At 40.3% G+C, this 14,612-nt stretch overlaps 2 protein-coding genes across 2 annotated transcripts; both read right to left on the minus strand.

Annotated features, from left to right (window-relative positions):
* Positions 1-612: 612 nt before the first annotated feature.
* Positions 613-2,450, minus strand: LOC111470408 (cytochrome P450 78A7-like). Its single transcript, XM_023115973.1, is given in 3 exon segments — positions 613-1,370; positions 1,456-2,367; positions 2,369-2,450. Coding segments are annotated over 3 exon segments (1,581 nt in total). The 5' UTR covers positions 2,423-2,450; the 3' UTR covers positions 613-755.
* Positions 2,451-7,518: 5,068 nt separating this feature from the next.
* Positions 7,519-14,322, minus strand: LOC111470393 (ubiquitin carboxyl-terminal hydrolase 27). The gene is made up of 10 exons (XM_023115956.1): positions 14,028-14,322; positions 13,815-13,935; positions 12,738-12,838; positions 12,416-12,643; positions 11,528-11,596; positions 11,267-11,395; positions 10,928-11,065; positions 8,762-8,824; positions 8,267-8,593; positions 7,519-8,164 (listed from the first exon to the last, which is right to left on the minus strand). Exons 1-10 carry the CDS (start codon positions 14,268-14,270, stop codon positions 7,919-7,921), a joined length of 1,665 nt encoding a protein of 554 aa, XP_022971724.1. The 5' UTR covers positions 14,271-14,322; the 3' UTR covers positions 7,519-7,918.
* Between the last annotated feature and the right edge of the window lie 290 nt (positions 14,323-14,612).

Consider the following 14,612-nt stretch of genomic DNA (forward strand, 5'->3'; position numbering starts at 1 on the left):
AAAAAAAAAAAAAAAAAAAGTAGAGAACTCCTAAAACTCAGCAAAACCACTATCAGTGAATTCTCGAGCAATTCTATCAGTAGAATGAGGGAAAGTGCCTAGATTGACAAAAGGAAGAAGGAGACTCCTAAAACTTAGCAAAATCATTATGAGGAAATTCTCAAGCAATTCTATCATTAGAACGAGGGAAAATGTCTCGATCGAAAAAAATAAGAAGGGAACTCCTAAAACCCGAAAAAATTACAATTAGTGAATTATGGAGAAATTACATCAGTGGAATGAGGGAAAGTGTCTGGATCGATAAAAATAAGAAGGAAACTCCTAAAACTCGGCAAAATCACAATCAGAAAACTCTCGAGCAATTCTATCAGTGAAATAAAGGAACGTGTCTCGATCAACAAAAAGAAGAAGGGAAGCCTTAGAACCGAACAGAGTCACAGTCAGTAAATCCTCGATTCATTCCCAATTACGAGAAGAAATTTAATGGGATGTATGAATTAAAGGTGTAAAAGATCGAGTGGGTTTGTTAGTAGAATTATTGAGAGTTCCGAGACAAAATAGAAGAGGCAAAGTAAAGATAGATACAAAAAAGACTCCTTACAAGAGAGCTTCAAAAATGGAGTCTTTTCTCACTTAATAAATCCACAAACATACACATTCTAAACCCAAACCCTAAGCATTGGGTTTAAACACAAAATGACAATTAACAAAAATTAACCAAACAAAAACACACACACCCAAACAAACTCAAACAACTAATAAAATCCATTTTCTCTTGTCACTGCCACCGCACTTAGCGGATGCTTCATCTCACACGAGAGCTTCAGCACCTCACTCAGGTCCACAGGGGCGGCTGGGTCCGGACCCCATTTAAAGTGATGGACCAGCTTAGCCACCCACAGAGTGACCGTGACCAGTCCAAGATTCTTCCCTGGGCACACCCTCCGCCCTGCTCCGAACGGCGCTAGTCGGAGGTCGCAGCCTCTGACGTCCACGTCAGCACCCACGAACCTCCCTGGGTTGAACACGTGTGGATCTTCCCATACGTGGGGGTCGTGCGTTATGGCCCACATGTTGACCATGGCGGTTGTGTTCTCTGGGATAAGCATGCCGTTGCTGAGGTGGACATCCGACGAAGAGAGGCGGGCCCACGAGAGTAGTGGCCCTGGTGGGTGTAGTCGTAGCGTCTCCTTCACCACCGCCTGTAAGTACGGAAGATTCGCCACGTCAGCGTCTGAGAGGCTCCTTCCGCCCACAGCGGTGGCGATTTCCCTCGCGACTTCTCCCTGTATCTCCGGATGTAAAATTAACTCCGCCACCACCCACTCCGTCAGCAGCGCCGTCGTGTCCGTACCCCGGAAAATCATTTCCTTCAAAAAAAAAAAAAGAAAAAAAAAAAAAAACCCTCAATCCAAATTGAATTATTTAATCAAAAAATTAATTAAATTTACGTACCCATAAAACAGCCACCATGTCATCCTCGTTCAGCTTTTCATCGCCGTCGAGAGACAGCAAAACGTCGACAAAATCGGAATCATCCGACGGAGCTTCACCGCGGCGGTGCTCATCAATTACGCCGCGGACAAATTCATTAACTTTAGGGACGAGTTCGGCGCAGCGCTGGCGGATACGGCTCGGGTCGTAGAATCCACTAAGCCAGGGGAGATAATCCGACCAATTAAACGCGCCGAGCAGCTCAAACCCTTCACGAACCAACTCTCGAACCGTTTCTAATTTGGAATCGGTCGGGTCAAACCGCTTTCCAAACACGCTCCACATCACGTTGTTCAAGGCAGCGGCTTGGAGGTGTTTTCGTAACGAAACGGCTCCGTGAAGGGTTTGTTGATTGTGAATGGTTTGTAACATGGCGGCGCATTCGAGCTGGCGAGCGGGTTCGTGGGCGGCGATACGTTTGGGAGAGAATAAGTGGGTCGACGCGATTCGCCTCAGTAGACGCCAGTAGGTGCCGTTTGGGGCGAACCCTATGGCTCGCCCGAACATCAAACTCTTGGCGGACTGCTTGAGCGGGCGGTTGGCGAAGTGGGGTGAGGTTAGAATCTCCTTGGCTGTATGAGGGTCGGAGGTAACCACAACAGGGGTGGAGCCTAGACTGAAGGCCATTAGCTGAGGGCTGCCTCTGGCTGCCGCCATGGCAGCCAGAGTCCGGTGGGGAAGGCCGTGGGTGAGAGAGAACAAGCTGCCGAGAATTGGAAGGCCGCGGGCGCCGGGGATGGGACGTTGGCCTCTATGGTTCCTTCCATTGGGCCAGGCAGTGCCGGCGGTGGCGAGAAGGGCGGAGAGGAAGGCGAGGGAGAGAAAAGCGAGGAGGAGGAGGAGAGGAGAGGATTGGGAGGGGAGGAAGTGTGGNNAGGGTGAAGAGCCACCAAGTGGTGTCTTTGGAGGGGAGGGAAGAGAGGTCCATGGGGGAGAGAAGGGGGAGGGTTGTGAGTGGGTGTTGCAGGGGGAGTAGGGCGGAGAGGGGGGTTTTATAGGGAGAGGGAGGGGGAGAGGGAGAGGGAGAGGGCGGAGAGGATGATTTTCACGTGGAGAGAGAGATTGGGATTTGCATGAAAGAGAGAGATTGTGATAAGGGCGTTAAGGGCGTTATGGAGAGGCAGAGAGAAAGGGAGGGGAGGGATGATCGTGGGGTGGGGGTTACACTTTGGATTCATATAAACTCATTGAGACCTGTGAATATTATTATTANTTAATTTAACTTCACACTCTCACTATGGACTCTAAACCACACATCCCACCACTACTTACTTCCATTTCTTTTTCATATATTAATGTCTCTTCCCCCGTGTATACACGTTAGCTCGTCTTCATCTAACAGATAGTATTCTCTTTCAATATTCATTCTCAGATACTCGGGCTTTTCCAAATCTGGAAGGGAACGAGAGGCTTCCATACTATTATAAGAATGTTTTGTTCTCTTCTCTAATAGATGTGGGATCTTCCTTGAACGAATTCAAAATGTTGAGTTGGTTGGGTTAGGGATACAAGCAATTTGGGTGTTGGGTTATGTAGTCTATTGCTGCCCGATATTGTACTCTTTTGATTTTTCTTTGTCTACTAGGAGAGGTTTCCACACTCTTATAAAAAATGTTTCGTTAACCCTCTCTAACTGATGTGAGATCTAATGTATTTTGAACCAATTTGAAATGTTGAGTTGGTTGGGTTGGTGATACAACCAATTTGAGTGTTGGGTTATGTAGTCCACCCTTACCTAACATTGTCCTCTTTCGACTTTTCCTTGTTTGCTAGGGAGAAGTTTCCACACTCTTATAAAAAAATGTTTTGTTTCACTCTTTAATTGACATGCGATCTCACATTTTTTGAACCAATTCGAAATGTCGAGTTGGTTAGGTTAATGATAGAAGCAATTTGGGTGTTGGGTGATATAGTCCACCACTAGCAGATATGGTCCTCTTTGGACTTTCTCTTGTCGGAGAGGTTTTCACACTCTTATAAAAAAAATGTTTTGTTTCACTCTTTGACTTATGTGGGATCTTACGTGTTTTGAACCAATTTGAAATGTCAACAAACAATTTGTGTGTTGGGTTGGGTGATCAAGTTATTCTATTTTTTAATTAGTTTAAAAAAATTATATGGATTCACAGTACATATTACATTAATAATTAATATCTCATAAAGTTCAAATATCTGGCTGACTGGCTAAAAAAATATAACCGGCAAATTAAATCGAATTTTTAATTTTTCAAAAATTTAACCTAATCAAAATCGGAACAAAAGTAACTCAACCCAATTTTTAAGATTTTGTTTAGGTATTTAGGTTGGTCAAGTTATCCGATCATTGAACCTTAAAAACTTCTAATTTTTGTGACAATAAATCTTTAACATATTTATTATTTTAAAATTTTAACTTATTAATTTGATATAAAATTCAATCAAATATAAATTTTTTATTTTGTTTATTAAAAAACTTTAAATTTTAATGAACAATGACTTATTTAATTTTAGATGGATAATAATATTATTGGATTGAAATGGTAAATTTCATAAAATATCTCACCATATTATAAAATAAATTATTTGATGGATTGGGATTTATTTATTTATTTATTTATTTTGGAAACTTAAAATTTTAATGTTCATATAATGGATCATAATAATTGTATAGTCATAAAAGAAGTAATTAACGAGTTGAGTAACAAGGCTTGATACCTATGTGTATGTCCATGGTGGGAAAGTGTACCTATTGGAGCTGTCATGTCATCATGTTTGATACGAATAATGGAGGGAGAAGACAAATCTCTCGTACAAAATTTGTGTGTTTATATGAGGGCATCAATTCATTTGGCTTTTACTATCAATGCTCTTTAAACCCGGTTCACTTTAAGGGAACGAGAACGAATGAAAATCAATAAAGTTTCATTCTTTATTATGATGTTTACGGAGCACTAGAATCAAACAAGGGACTTACCGACTAGGCAGTGCGTATTTCGTACTTAGAATATTCACATGTTTGAATTCGGGAATAGGGTTTAGCCTATGAAAATCGGTGTGAGAAACTTAATTTGACGGACTAAATTCTTCTTCAATGATCAATACATTCCTGAGTGTGTCAGTTCGCGTTGAACACAACTCTGTGTGAAAAATACTCACTCTTTATTAAGGTTCAATCGATAAGAGATTACAAGACATTTTGCAGTTTTTTACTAAAATATGTAGATCTTTCTCTTAAAATATTTAGATTTTTCTCTCCAAATATCTATCTTTCTCTCACGTAGACTAATTAAAGGGTTGATCATAGTTTATAAGTAAGGAATACATAATATTGGTATGAGGCTTTTTAGGAAATCAAAAGCAAATTCATGAGAACTTATGCCCTACATGTACAGTATCATACCCTGCCTTTAACTTAGTCATGTGAATAGAATTATCAAATGTCGAACAAAGAAATTGTGAGCCTCGAAGGTATAGTCAAAAGTGACTGAAGCGTCGAACAAAGGGTGTACTTTATTCCAGGGTTCTAGAGAAAGAGTTGAGCCTAGATTGAACAAAGGGTGTACTTTGTTCGAGGGCTTCAGAGGAGTCGAGCCTTGATTAAAAGGAGGTTGTTTGAGGGCTTCATAGGCCTCAAGGGAAGCTCTATGATGTACTTTGTTCAAGAGCTCCAGAGAAAGATTCGAGCCTCGATTAAAGGAAGGTTGTTCGAGGGCTCCATAGGCCTTTAGGGAGGCTCGATAGAATCGTTGAGAGAAGAGTCTCACGTCAAAGAAACTAAAACTAATGAATTCAAACTACTTCAAGCTTGTTTTCCATATCCATTAAAAAAGTATTATCAAATGATTCTTGTTCAATTTTTCTTTATTTTGCTAAATAGCTATGAGAAAACAAAGGATCACGACTCAATTTTCAAGGTTTCGTGACTAAAATGAGAAAACATAACAAACAAATGAATGGAAAAATACAGTAAAATGTCACGTGAACTAAAATCATATAACACCATAATCAAGATCCAAAACGAAAATATTATAGAATAAGTGTTGTTTAAGTTATTTACAAATGAGTAACGGGAATGGGATACCAAAATATGTACAAATACAACCCATGAGGATACAGACTAAATCGACATCACAAGTCGATACCCTTATGTGACAGCGCAACTCTCGAGCACCCCTCCACCTTGACCAGAACATCCTTCACTTGAAAAAGAAAAGTAGAATCTGGTCTATACACATACATGTAAGGTTAACTGGTGGCCTTTTCATAGAACAAACTATGTCGTCAACATCTAGGGGAGAGACTCCTATGTGTCTACCAGCTATTTGGTTTACCCATGTGATCCCATGCCCATCTCAAGGTAGGTATACAGTACAATGAGTTTGTTCAAGAGACCCCTTACTGTTTCTACACAGGATAGTGACACCTACCATGAGCTCCTATTTATGTAATCCATCGTCCCCTCTTAAGGCTAGTTTATGGGCTCTCGACATGTTTCTACACAAAATTTAAAGAAAAAATATGCTCGCATATTAGCACGTCCAAGCGATTTCTACAAGTATTACTTAAGAAAGTCTAAGAAGTTACTGACTTGGATGTCGCGTGTCTTTTCAAATTAGCTTTTCCATGTGTTAAAAGCTCCAATTTTTTTGAAAATTTACCATTAGGCCCTAATGCAAGTATAATTAAGATTATTATCAAAATCAGGATGAAAAATAGTCGAACGAAGGTCAAACAGGACAAAAAGGAACTCACCACGCGCACTCATGCGACTCCACACACAAGGAGGGAGTCCAACACGCAGATTCACAAGCGCAATAGAGGAAGGATACTCATGCTCCTTGCACACCAATAAAGTCGGGTCGGATCAAGCGTCAGTTCGGGCTGTAGGTCGCAAATTTGGATTGGTCGAGTCGCCGCGAGTCTACTCCTACCTTAGACATGTGTCATTGCCGATGGACTGTGTCACCTCCGATTCTAGATGCATACGCCTCCCCTCCACACAACACGTGTCCACTTCTGGTTTGTCTTCTTCATGCGTTTTGCAAATATATTTTTTTTCTAGATTTAAGTTTTCATAATTTTCTATTTTTTTTAGATTTCCACGGTAACTCGAATCAACTTGGTTCATTTACCAAAGTTGTAGAGTTTTAATCCATATTTCAAAAAAAAAAAAAATCATCTTATTCCGTCAACTTCACAAAGAAATAATCGTGTTGGACCAAAAATTAACTTCTTACCCTTTTTTTGAGGTTTGTCAGAACTTTGCCTTCGAGTCCAAATCAGCTCGACGTTTCTTCATTGAAGTTATGAAAATATTCTCTATAATAACATACTAAAAATTCATAAGCTAACTCTTCCAAAATTTGATAGATCTAAGGAAAAACTAAAACTACAAAATTGTAAAACTTACCTTACGTTCTTTCATGACTCTTGATGGTTTTGGATGATCCAAGAGTCTAGGATGTTTCTATAATGGTCACGGTAAAAGGGACCTAGGTTGGAATCGAAGAACTTGAATGTGAGAAGATTTACATAAATTTGAACTTCGAAAAACAATATAAGAATGAATTACAAAGGAGAAAACTTAAAGAGAAACCCTAAGTTTTTCTCAGTCTAACTTGATTCTACGTTACTAAACAGAATCAAGTTGTTACAATTATGAACCTTCGAATGGAATAGCCAAAACAAAAGTGCAACAAGCTCCCATTTATTTCGTTAGAATCGATGTGGGCAGCGTAATATTAAGGACAAAATTCTTCTCTAGTGCGACCAACAATTGAACATGCAGGCACGAACAACGTGTGTGGCCAAACAAACTTGGATTCCGCACAAGCAATGTTCGCCAATGGTCCGACGAAGCTACAAAGCTAGACTAAAAATGTGAATGGGACTTGAATTCCCCATTTAAGGCTTGTTGTGAGCATGTCAAAATCACGACGCCGCACAATTGAAGATGTACAATCGTGACAGTTGGTATTAGTCATTATGTCGTCGGATGATTGGGTGAAATTGCAATTGTAACCGAAAATCAAAGAAATCAATGAATTCAAACCACTTTAAGCTTGTGTTGAAGAAATGTTATTAACATCTAGCTGAATCAATGGTTAATGTCAAGAAACATAATGGAAAGAAGAACCTTCAAGAGTCACAAGTTTGGTCAAGTGTTAGTGTTTGCGTTTGGAAGGCTACGAAGTAAACCTCCAGCCCACTGGCGGCATACATAAACTACTGAAAAGAACCTATAATCTTATGCTCATAAGATCGCCAAAGACGATGATACTCTTTCCTGTAACATAACTAATTCAAATCTAAGTATTGTCTATTGATTCTATATGGGCTCTCCGGTTTGCAGATGATCCCTTGCTGCATTTGATCAACAATTGTGAGCTAGATTTCACAAATTTCGTCTTTAAGATTCCGAACCGAACACGTTGCACCCAGCATTCTAGATTTTCTCATAGAACAGCAAGGTAGCTTCAGCTGCAATAACTTCTTCTTCAGAAACAAGATGAACTTCTGAATCTGAGACATGAAACCATTCTGTAGAGACATCCTGCAAACGTGTGTCACTATCTTGAACTCTTCGGTAAACGGTGTAATGGCCACCCCCGGCTCTACCGAAATGCTGAACAACTGAAACGACTCGATACATATAAGTTTCCGATGGTTCGATTTGGCTAGTCCTAGTGTCCTGTATGATAAGAGAATACACAAGCACCACAGAGGCTCAAAAGTGAACTAAATCAGACTTCAAGAATCCATGCTGTGAAAGCAATTAGAAGTTTAAACGTACCAGGGAACTGGAGCACAAGTTTGTATCACAGGTTTCTGAGCTCGCTCGAGTTTGAGAAGAACTGGTTTCTTCGGCGGAAGCTTTTAATTGTTTTGAGCAAAAGGGCTCACCTGAGGCGAGATTCGTAGGGTAGTCGTCCTCTCCTGTTAGTCCATTTATGTAATTTAGCATTGTGGTATCGAACTGTCTTCTGAAGAAATCGAGACCGTGGCTCGGTTTTTTATTTGATGAATGTTGCTTTCCGAGTTGTTTTTCTATGTCTTTTATTTCCACTCCCGTCAACATGAATGGCGACATGTCCAAAATCAGCGGGAAAGAAATGTGGCCCTAAGGAAGGAGATGGCAAAAGTTAATAAAAACAGCCTTTCATTATGGAGCTCACACCAGAAAAATCATACAAGGAAAAGAATGTTTAAAAGTTGAATTCATTCACAGTCTACAACATATTTTGTTAATTTAGGGGTCAAAAGTCACTACTAATGAAAAAATTGATACCTGAAGTTTGAGTGCGTCACCGAACATGTTCGTTGAAACACGTTTTAGATGGATGCATAGAATCTGCAAGTAAAATAAATACTGATGAGAACAATTAGCTATGGGTAATTGTGATCGTATCATGCTAAATCCATCCTATACGTTTTTTAAAGAAAAAAATCAAGCTTCCATTCTGAAAGTTGAAAGAAAAATAAGGGCATACAAAAAAAGCATTTAAAAAAAAAAAAATTGCGATATCCCACATCGGTTGAGGAGGAGAACGAAACATTCTTTATAAGGGTGTGGAAACATCTCCCTAGGAGACGCGTTTTAAGAACCTTGAGGGGAAGCCCGAAACGGAAAGCCCAAAAAAGATAATATCTACTAGCAATAGGCTTGGGTCATTGCAAATAGTATCAAAGCTTTCGGGCAATGTATCAGCAAGGAGGCTGAGCCTCGAAGGGGTTAGACACGAGGCGGTGTGCCAGCAAGGACGCTGGGCCCCAAAGGGAGGTGGATTGTGAGATTCCACGTCGATTGGGGAGGAGAACAAAATATTCTTTATAAGAGTCTGGAAATCTCTCCTTAGGAGACGCGTTTTAAAAATCTTGAGGGGAAGCTCGGAAGGGAAAGCTCAAAGAGCACAATATCTGTTAGCGGTGTGCTTGACCGTCACAAGAAAGAAGCAGGGGACAGCCCAAAACTAACCAAAAGAGGAACTTCAGTTTTACCAAGACCATAATTACAAAAGAGCTTATTAACCAAATCCAATCCCTCCCGAACCTCCTCACCCGATTTCTCCACCTCTCTAAAATCCTTATTATTCGTGTCAATCCATATACCCCAAATAAAGCAAACATCCTCAATCATAGAGAAGCAATCTTTCCTTCATGTCAAATGTAACCCAAACGTTCTCGAGCATCTGCTCTAGTTCAACCAAGCTCAGTATTAGAAAAATGGTTGTATTTTAGACTACGGCCATATACATAGATGTACCAGAGAATCTTAAACTAAATGAATGCACCATTACAATAAAGGACAACTGTACATAATAACATATATTATGACACTCTTCCTCAAGCTGAGCAAATACGTCAATCACTCAAATTCTTGCGAAGATAGTTTATTCTAGATCCGTTAAAGGCTTTAGTAAGGATACCTCCCAATTGTTCTCGAGTCTTCACATATCCTGTGGCACGGACCCTTTTTGTATTTTCTCACAAATAAACGACAATCTACGACTCATGGAACACAAGATTGAACACTAGATGAAGGAAGCCACAACCACTTAGCCAGTAGTGCTGTCTCCCAATTCCTAAACCTCCTAAGTCTAAGCTTCACCACTAACTCTCACTTAACCAAATGAGACCCTTCCCTCATCAACTCTTTACCACAAGAAATTCCTTATCACTTCTCTAGGGATTAATTCATAGACGTCGTAGTTCTGGATAAAGACGAGTAACTAGGGGTTGCACTCAACAACCTAATAAGAGTGAATATCTCCTTTAGAGAGAAAGGCATATTTCCAATTAGACAGCCATTTCTGAATCTTGTGTAAGACAGGGTTCCAAAAAAACTGACCATCATTCGCTAAACAAATATTTTGTTGGGCGATCAACCCGGTGCTCCTATCCAAGCAAACTAATGAATGCCAACTAGAACAACTCACTTTCCTATAGTTTAGTAGGAGATCCTTGATTGTTTGTGGCTGGAAAATGATGACCTCTTGCTAATGGGAGTCTCACAATCACCCCCCGCCCCCGCCCCCGCCCCCGCCCCCGCCTCNAGGCCCAGCGTTTTCACTGGCACTCGTTTCCTTCTCTAATCGATGTGCGACCCCCCCAATCCACCCCACTTCAGGACCCAGCGTCCTTGCTGACACATTGCCTCATGTCCACCTCCTTCGGGGCTCAGCCTCCTCGATAGCACATCGCCCGGCGTCTGACTCTGATACCATTTGTAACTACCCAAGCCCATCGCTAGCAGATATTGTCCTCTTTGGGTTTTCTCTTTCGGGTTTCCCCTCAAGGTTTTTAAAACGTGTCTGCTAGAGAGAGGTTTCTACACTTTTATAAAGAATGTTTCATTCTCCTCCCCAACCGATGTGAGAACTCACAATCTCGAATATCAATGATTCATTTCTTACTTGAAAATAAAAATAAATAAACAAAATTTGAGCCGACATACCTTTGGACAGTGAGCAATACTGAGTTGCTTTAAGGTGAATGAAAACTTATTTGACCATGGAACTTTATATAAATCAAAAAGGTTGTCACAACCACAAGAATCTTGCCCATCACACTTCATAAGTTCTTCAATCTCCATCTAAGAATTTCAAAAGAATAACACCAATTATTAAGCAGTTAAACTCACGTAGACTAAAAACAAGGCTATTGTACAATGAGGAGTCCGCAGCAGTTTATAAGTCAAAACAATTGAAAATAAATAACACCTTAGCTTAAAACAGGGGAAGGGAGGTAGAAATCCATGTAGAAAGAGAAATGAAATTCCAAGTAAAAGAATTACTTTAGATGCTCCCATTGAGGACAGATACTTCAAGCCAGCATGATGCCAACAAGAGCTGCAACGATAATTCTCGACCTTTTCAGCAGCAAAGAACTGCTTTAAGCAATCCAGCAACGTACAGCCGAAAACCTACTATTGCATTTGAAAAGGCCTATGAGTACAGGGAAAACATTATGTAGCTGTGTTATACAAGAATAATGGGGCATGATATTTTAAGAAATGGTCTCCAATACCGAAGAGTAAAATGGTGAACAGACATACAATAGTAGAATCACCCCTAAGCACTGGTGAAAGGGGCAAATTGTGAAAGGATTCAAAACTCAGTGAGATCTGCAAAAAAAAAGCCAGTTAATGAACAAAGAAATCAAATGCCCAAATAAAAAATATAGAGAAATGAACTACTAGAATAGAAAATGTGAGATCCCACATCAATTGGAGAAGGGAACGAGTGCCAGCGAGGACGCTGCGCCCCGAAGGGGGGTGGATTGTAAGATCCCACATCGGCGAGGGAGGAGAACGAAGCATTGTTTATAAGGGTGTGGAAACCTCTCCCTAGAATACGCATTTTAAAAACCTTGAGGAAAAGCCCAAAGAAGACAATATCTGCTAGCGGTAGGCTTGGGTAGTTACAAATGGTATCAAAACGAGGAGACTGATCCCCGAAGGGGGGTGGATACAAGGCGGGTGTACCAGCAAGAACACTGGGCCCTAAAGAGGTGGATTGACCAAATCAATTAGGGAAGAGAACGAGTGCCAGCGAGGACGCTGGGCCCTGAAGGGGGGAGGGGGGGGAATGTGAGATCCCACATTGGTTGGGGAGGAGAATGAAGCATTCTTTATAAGGGTGTGGAAACCTCTCCCTAGCAGACGCGTTTTAAAAACCTTGAGGCGAAACCCGAAAGGAAAAACCCGAAGAGAACAATATCTACTAACGGTGGGCTTGGGCCATTATAGAAAAATAAATTGGGAATGTAAAAGGTAAGATAAATCCACCATGAGTTAAAGTTTTCCAACTTAATAAAATGTTTCATTTCCGCAGAAAAATTCGCAACAAGGGAATCACACAAAAGTTTATACAAGAATAAAGAAATAACAAGAAAGTATGACCCAGAAGACCTATGAATTTAATGTTATGAAGTCAGAATAAACCTGGGAAGAACAACTTTGACAAGTTAAGATGCTACCAAGAATACCATCAAATGGTACAAGGAAGTGACCTTGCCATCTTTCAAGCTCACTGGGGCTCTTACTCCTGGAAGTAATAATCCTGCCATTAGAAGCCAACGCATCCACTAATGAACAATGCGGTGGATGATTATAATCCGAAATCTCTTCTTTTAATGAAGAAAGAAGATGAAGGAATGCTTCTGCTGCATCCTACAAACCGACAGTAACACAATACGACATGAAACAGATAGTTGAATTCTGAAAACAATTAAAATATATAACTGCCACTGGCCACTGGCCACACCTGCTGGCTTGTTAGATTGAAATTCGGTGCGTAATAAGCCATTGCAAGCATTACTTTCCTCGGGCTCAACACGACTCTCTCCGAAGAGATTGCACTTAGCTCTGCAGAAATGATTTTCATAGCATAACCGAATGAAGAGAACAAAGAATACTTATTAATACTTCTTACAGGTCCTTTCATTTATCAAAGAAAAGATTATTTCTTGTTAGAAATACTTCATAAAGCAAGCATATTTTTTTTTTTTTTTTGATATTCGTGTGTGTCCAGTGTCACGGTCATGCTCGTCCAGGGCGAAATTATGTCTAGACCCGCCAGACCTAAATCGCCTCAAAATATACCATAGGGGAGTGTGACTAGTTGTCAACTCCACCCCTGATTTTGTATGACTGTTCGGCGAAATCACGTCTAAGTCTGTCAAACCTGAATCGCCTCAAAGTGTACTATATAGGGGATGCAACTAGTTATCAAATTTTCCCTACTTGGAAAGCTACATGTTATTTAAGTCGTTGTGTTGCCTTTTGCTTATAGTTATATAACGTTGCGTTTAAAATCGTCTCTCATTCTTACTTACTCGCTTTCAAAAATTTCTCTACTCCCGTTTTCTAAAACCTTTTCCTCAAACAGGGCCAAAGGCTTGAGCATGCCCGGCCATAGGCGACTAAATACAAATTGGCTTGACTCACTTGGTGTTGAGAGTGAGTGCCGCACAATCGCAAAGTCCACAGCCAAGAAAAGTGTAATTGTGACATCCAGCACAGCTCAACTATTCTCACTTTATAACTCTCTTACCCTACTACATTTCGTTGAAAAGAAAATTCGTCCGATACTAAATGTTCCCAAGGTCATTCATTACTTCTAAATCTCTATCATTGACATATGTAGAAGCATACTTAATGATTAGAAAACTACATGGAATTACAGTAGCTTCTCAAAGATAAACGTTGCATAAAAAATTTCCATAACATCAATTCCGAAAAACGATTGGCGGAAACTGAATTGCGTCAAAACATGTCAAATTGAGCACCATTCCCTTCTAATTTGCGAAAAACTACTTCAAATGAATAGCGATGATGGTACCTTCTAATAGTGCAGCTAAAGAGATCGTAAGTGGTAAGGCATCACTTATTTCCTCATGAAGTTCAAATTCCTCCATAAGCTTTTGAAGAAAAGGTTGAAAAAACACACAGCTAGCTAAAGCCTGACGAAATTTCAACATTCAGATGAATATGAGTACAGTTCATAGATAAAACTCGTCGAAAAAGAAAATCCATCTGCTGAAAGTAATAATACCTGTAGAATCACATTGAAAAAGCAATTGTTCCCGAGATTTTGCAATCCAGGAACTAGGCGAAGATTCTGGGACGAACTTGCTCCCGCCGTCCAGGATAAAAGGCCTAAATTGTTGAGTTTACCATCTCTAATGACCGAAAACAGAGCGGCGGCGCTCAGAAGTCCAGCAACAAACACGTAAAACCCAGCTGGTTGTAATCGCCGGAGGAAGTTCTTCATAGATGCACCTTTTACCCGCTTCATTTGGTAAGACGGCGACCGAAGGAGAACTATCGACTTCGTGCCCACACTGTCGGCTTTTAATAGCGTGGATAGGTTGCTTCATTAACTATTTCCCAAACCCCCCAACCTTTAAGAGAGGGTACGGTCTGATCTTCAAATATTAGGATCGAGAAGTTTGATAGATCTGATTTCAATTTTAAAATATGCAGATTGAAGATTATATTTACTAGAAAGATCTTCACAAACCCTTGTCTGGGTGAAGCCAGATTTCATGTCCATGGAATAGTAAAAGCTCGAGAATGGACTCTAAGGTTGATCTGATTAATGTTGTTCACCATCGTCAAGGAGAAAACAATATCATAT

Source organism: Cucurbita maxima, unplaced genomic scaffold, assembly GCF_002738345.1.
Source record: "Cucurbita maxima cultivar Rimu unplaced genomic scaffold, Cmax_1.0 Cma_Scf00044, whole genome shotgun sequence".
In the NCBI taxonomy this organism is placed as follows: domain Eukaryota; kingdom Viridiplantae; phylum Streptophyta; class Magnoliopsida; order Cucurbitales; family Cucurbitaceae; genus Cucurbita; species Cucurbita maxima.

Excerpts from the sequence above, each read along its gene's own strand:
- LOC111470393 (XM_023115956.1), bottom strand. The coding sequence starts at position 14,270 with ATGAAGCGGGTAAAAGGTGCATCTATGAAGAACTTCCTCCGGCGATTA. Across the intron at positions 12,644-12,737 it reads TCAATCTAACAAGCCAGCAG|GATGCAGCAGAAGCATTCCT; the intron begins GTGTGGCCAGTG and ends GTCGGTTTGTAG. Across the intron at positions 8,594-8,761 it reads GTGACGCACTCAAACTTCAG|GGCCACATTTCTTTCCCGCT; the intron begins GTATCAATTTTT and ends CTCCTTCCTTAG.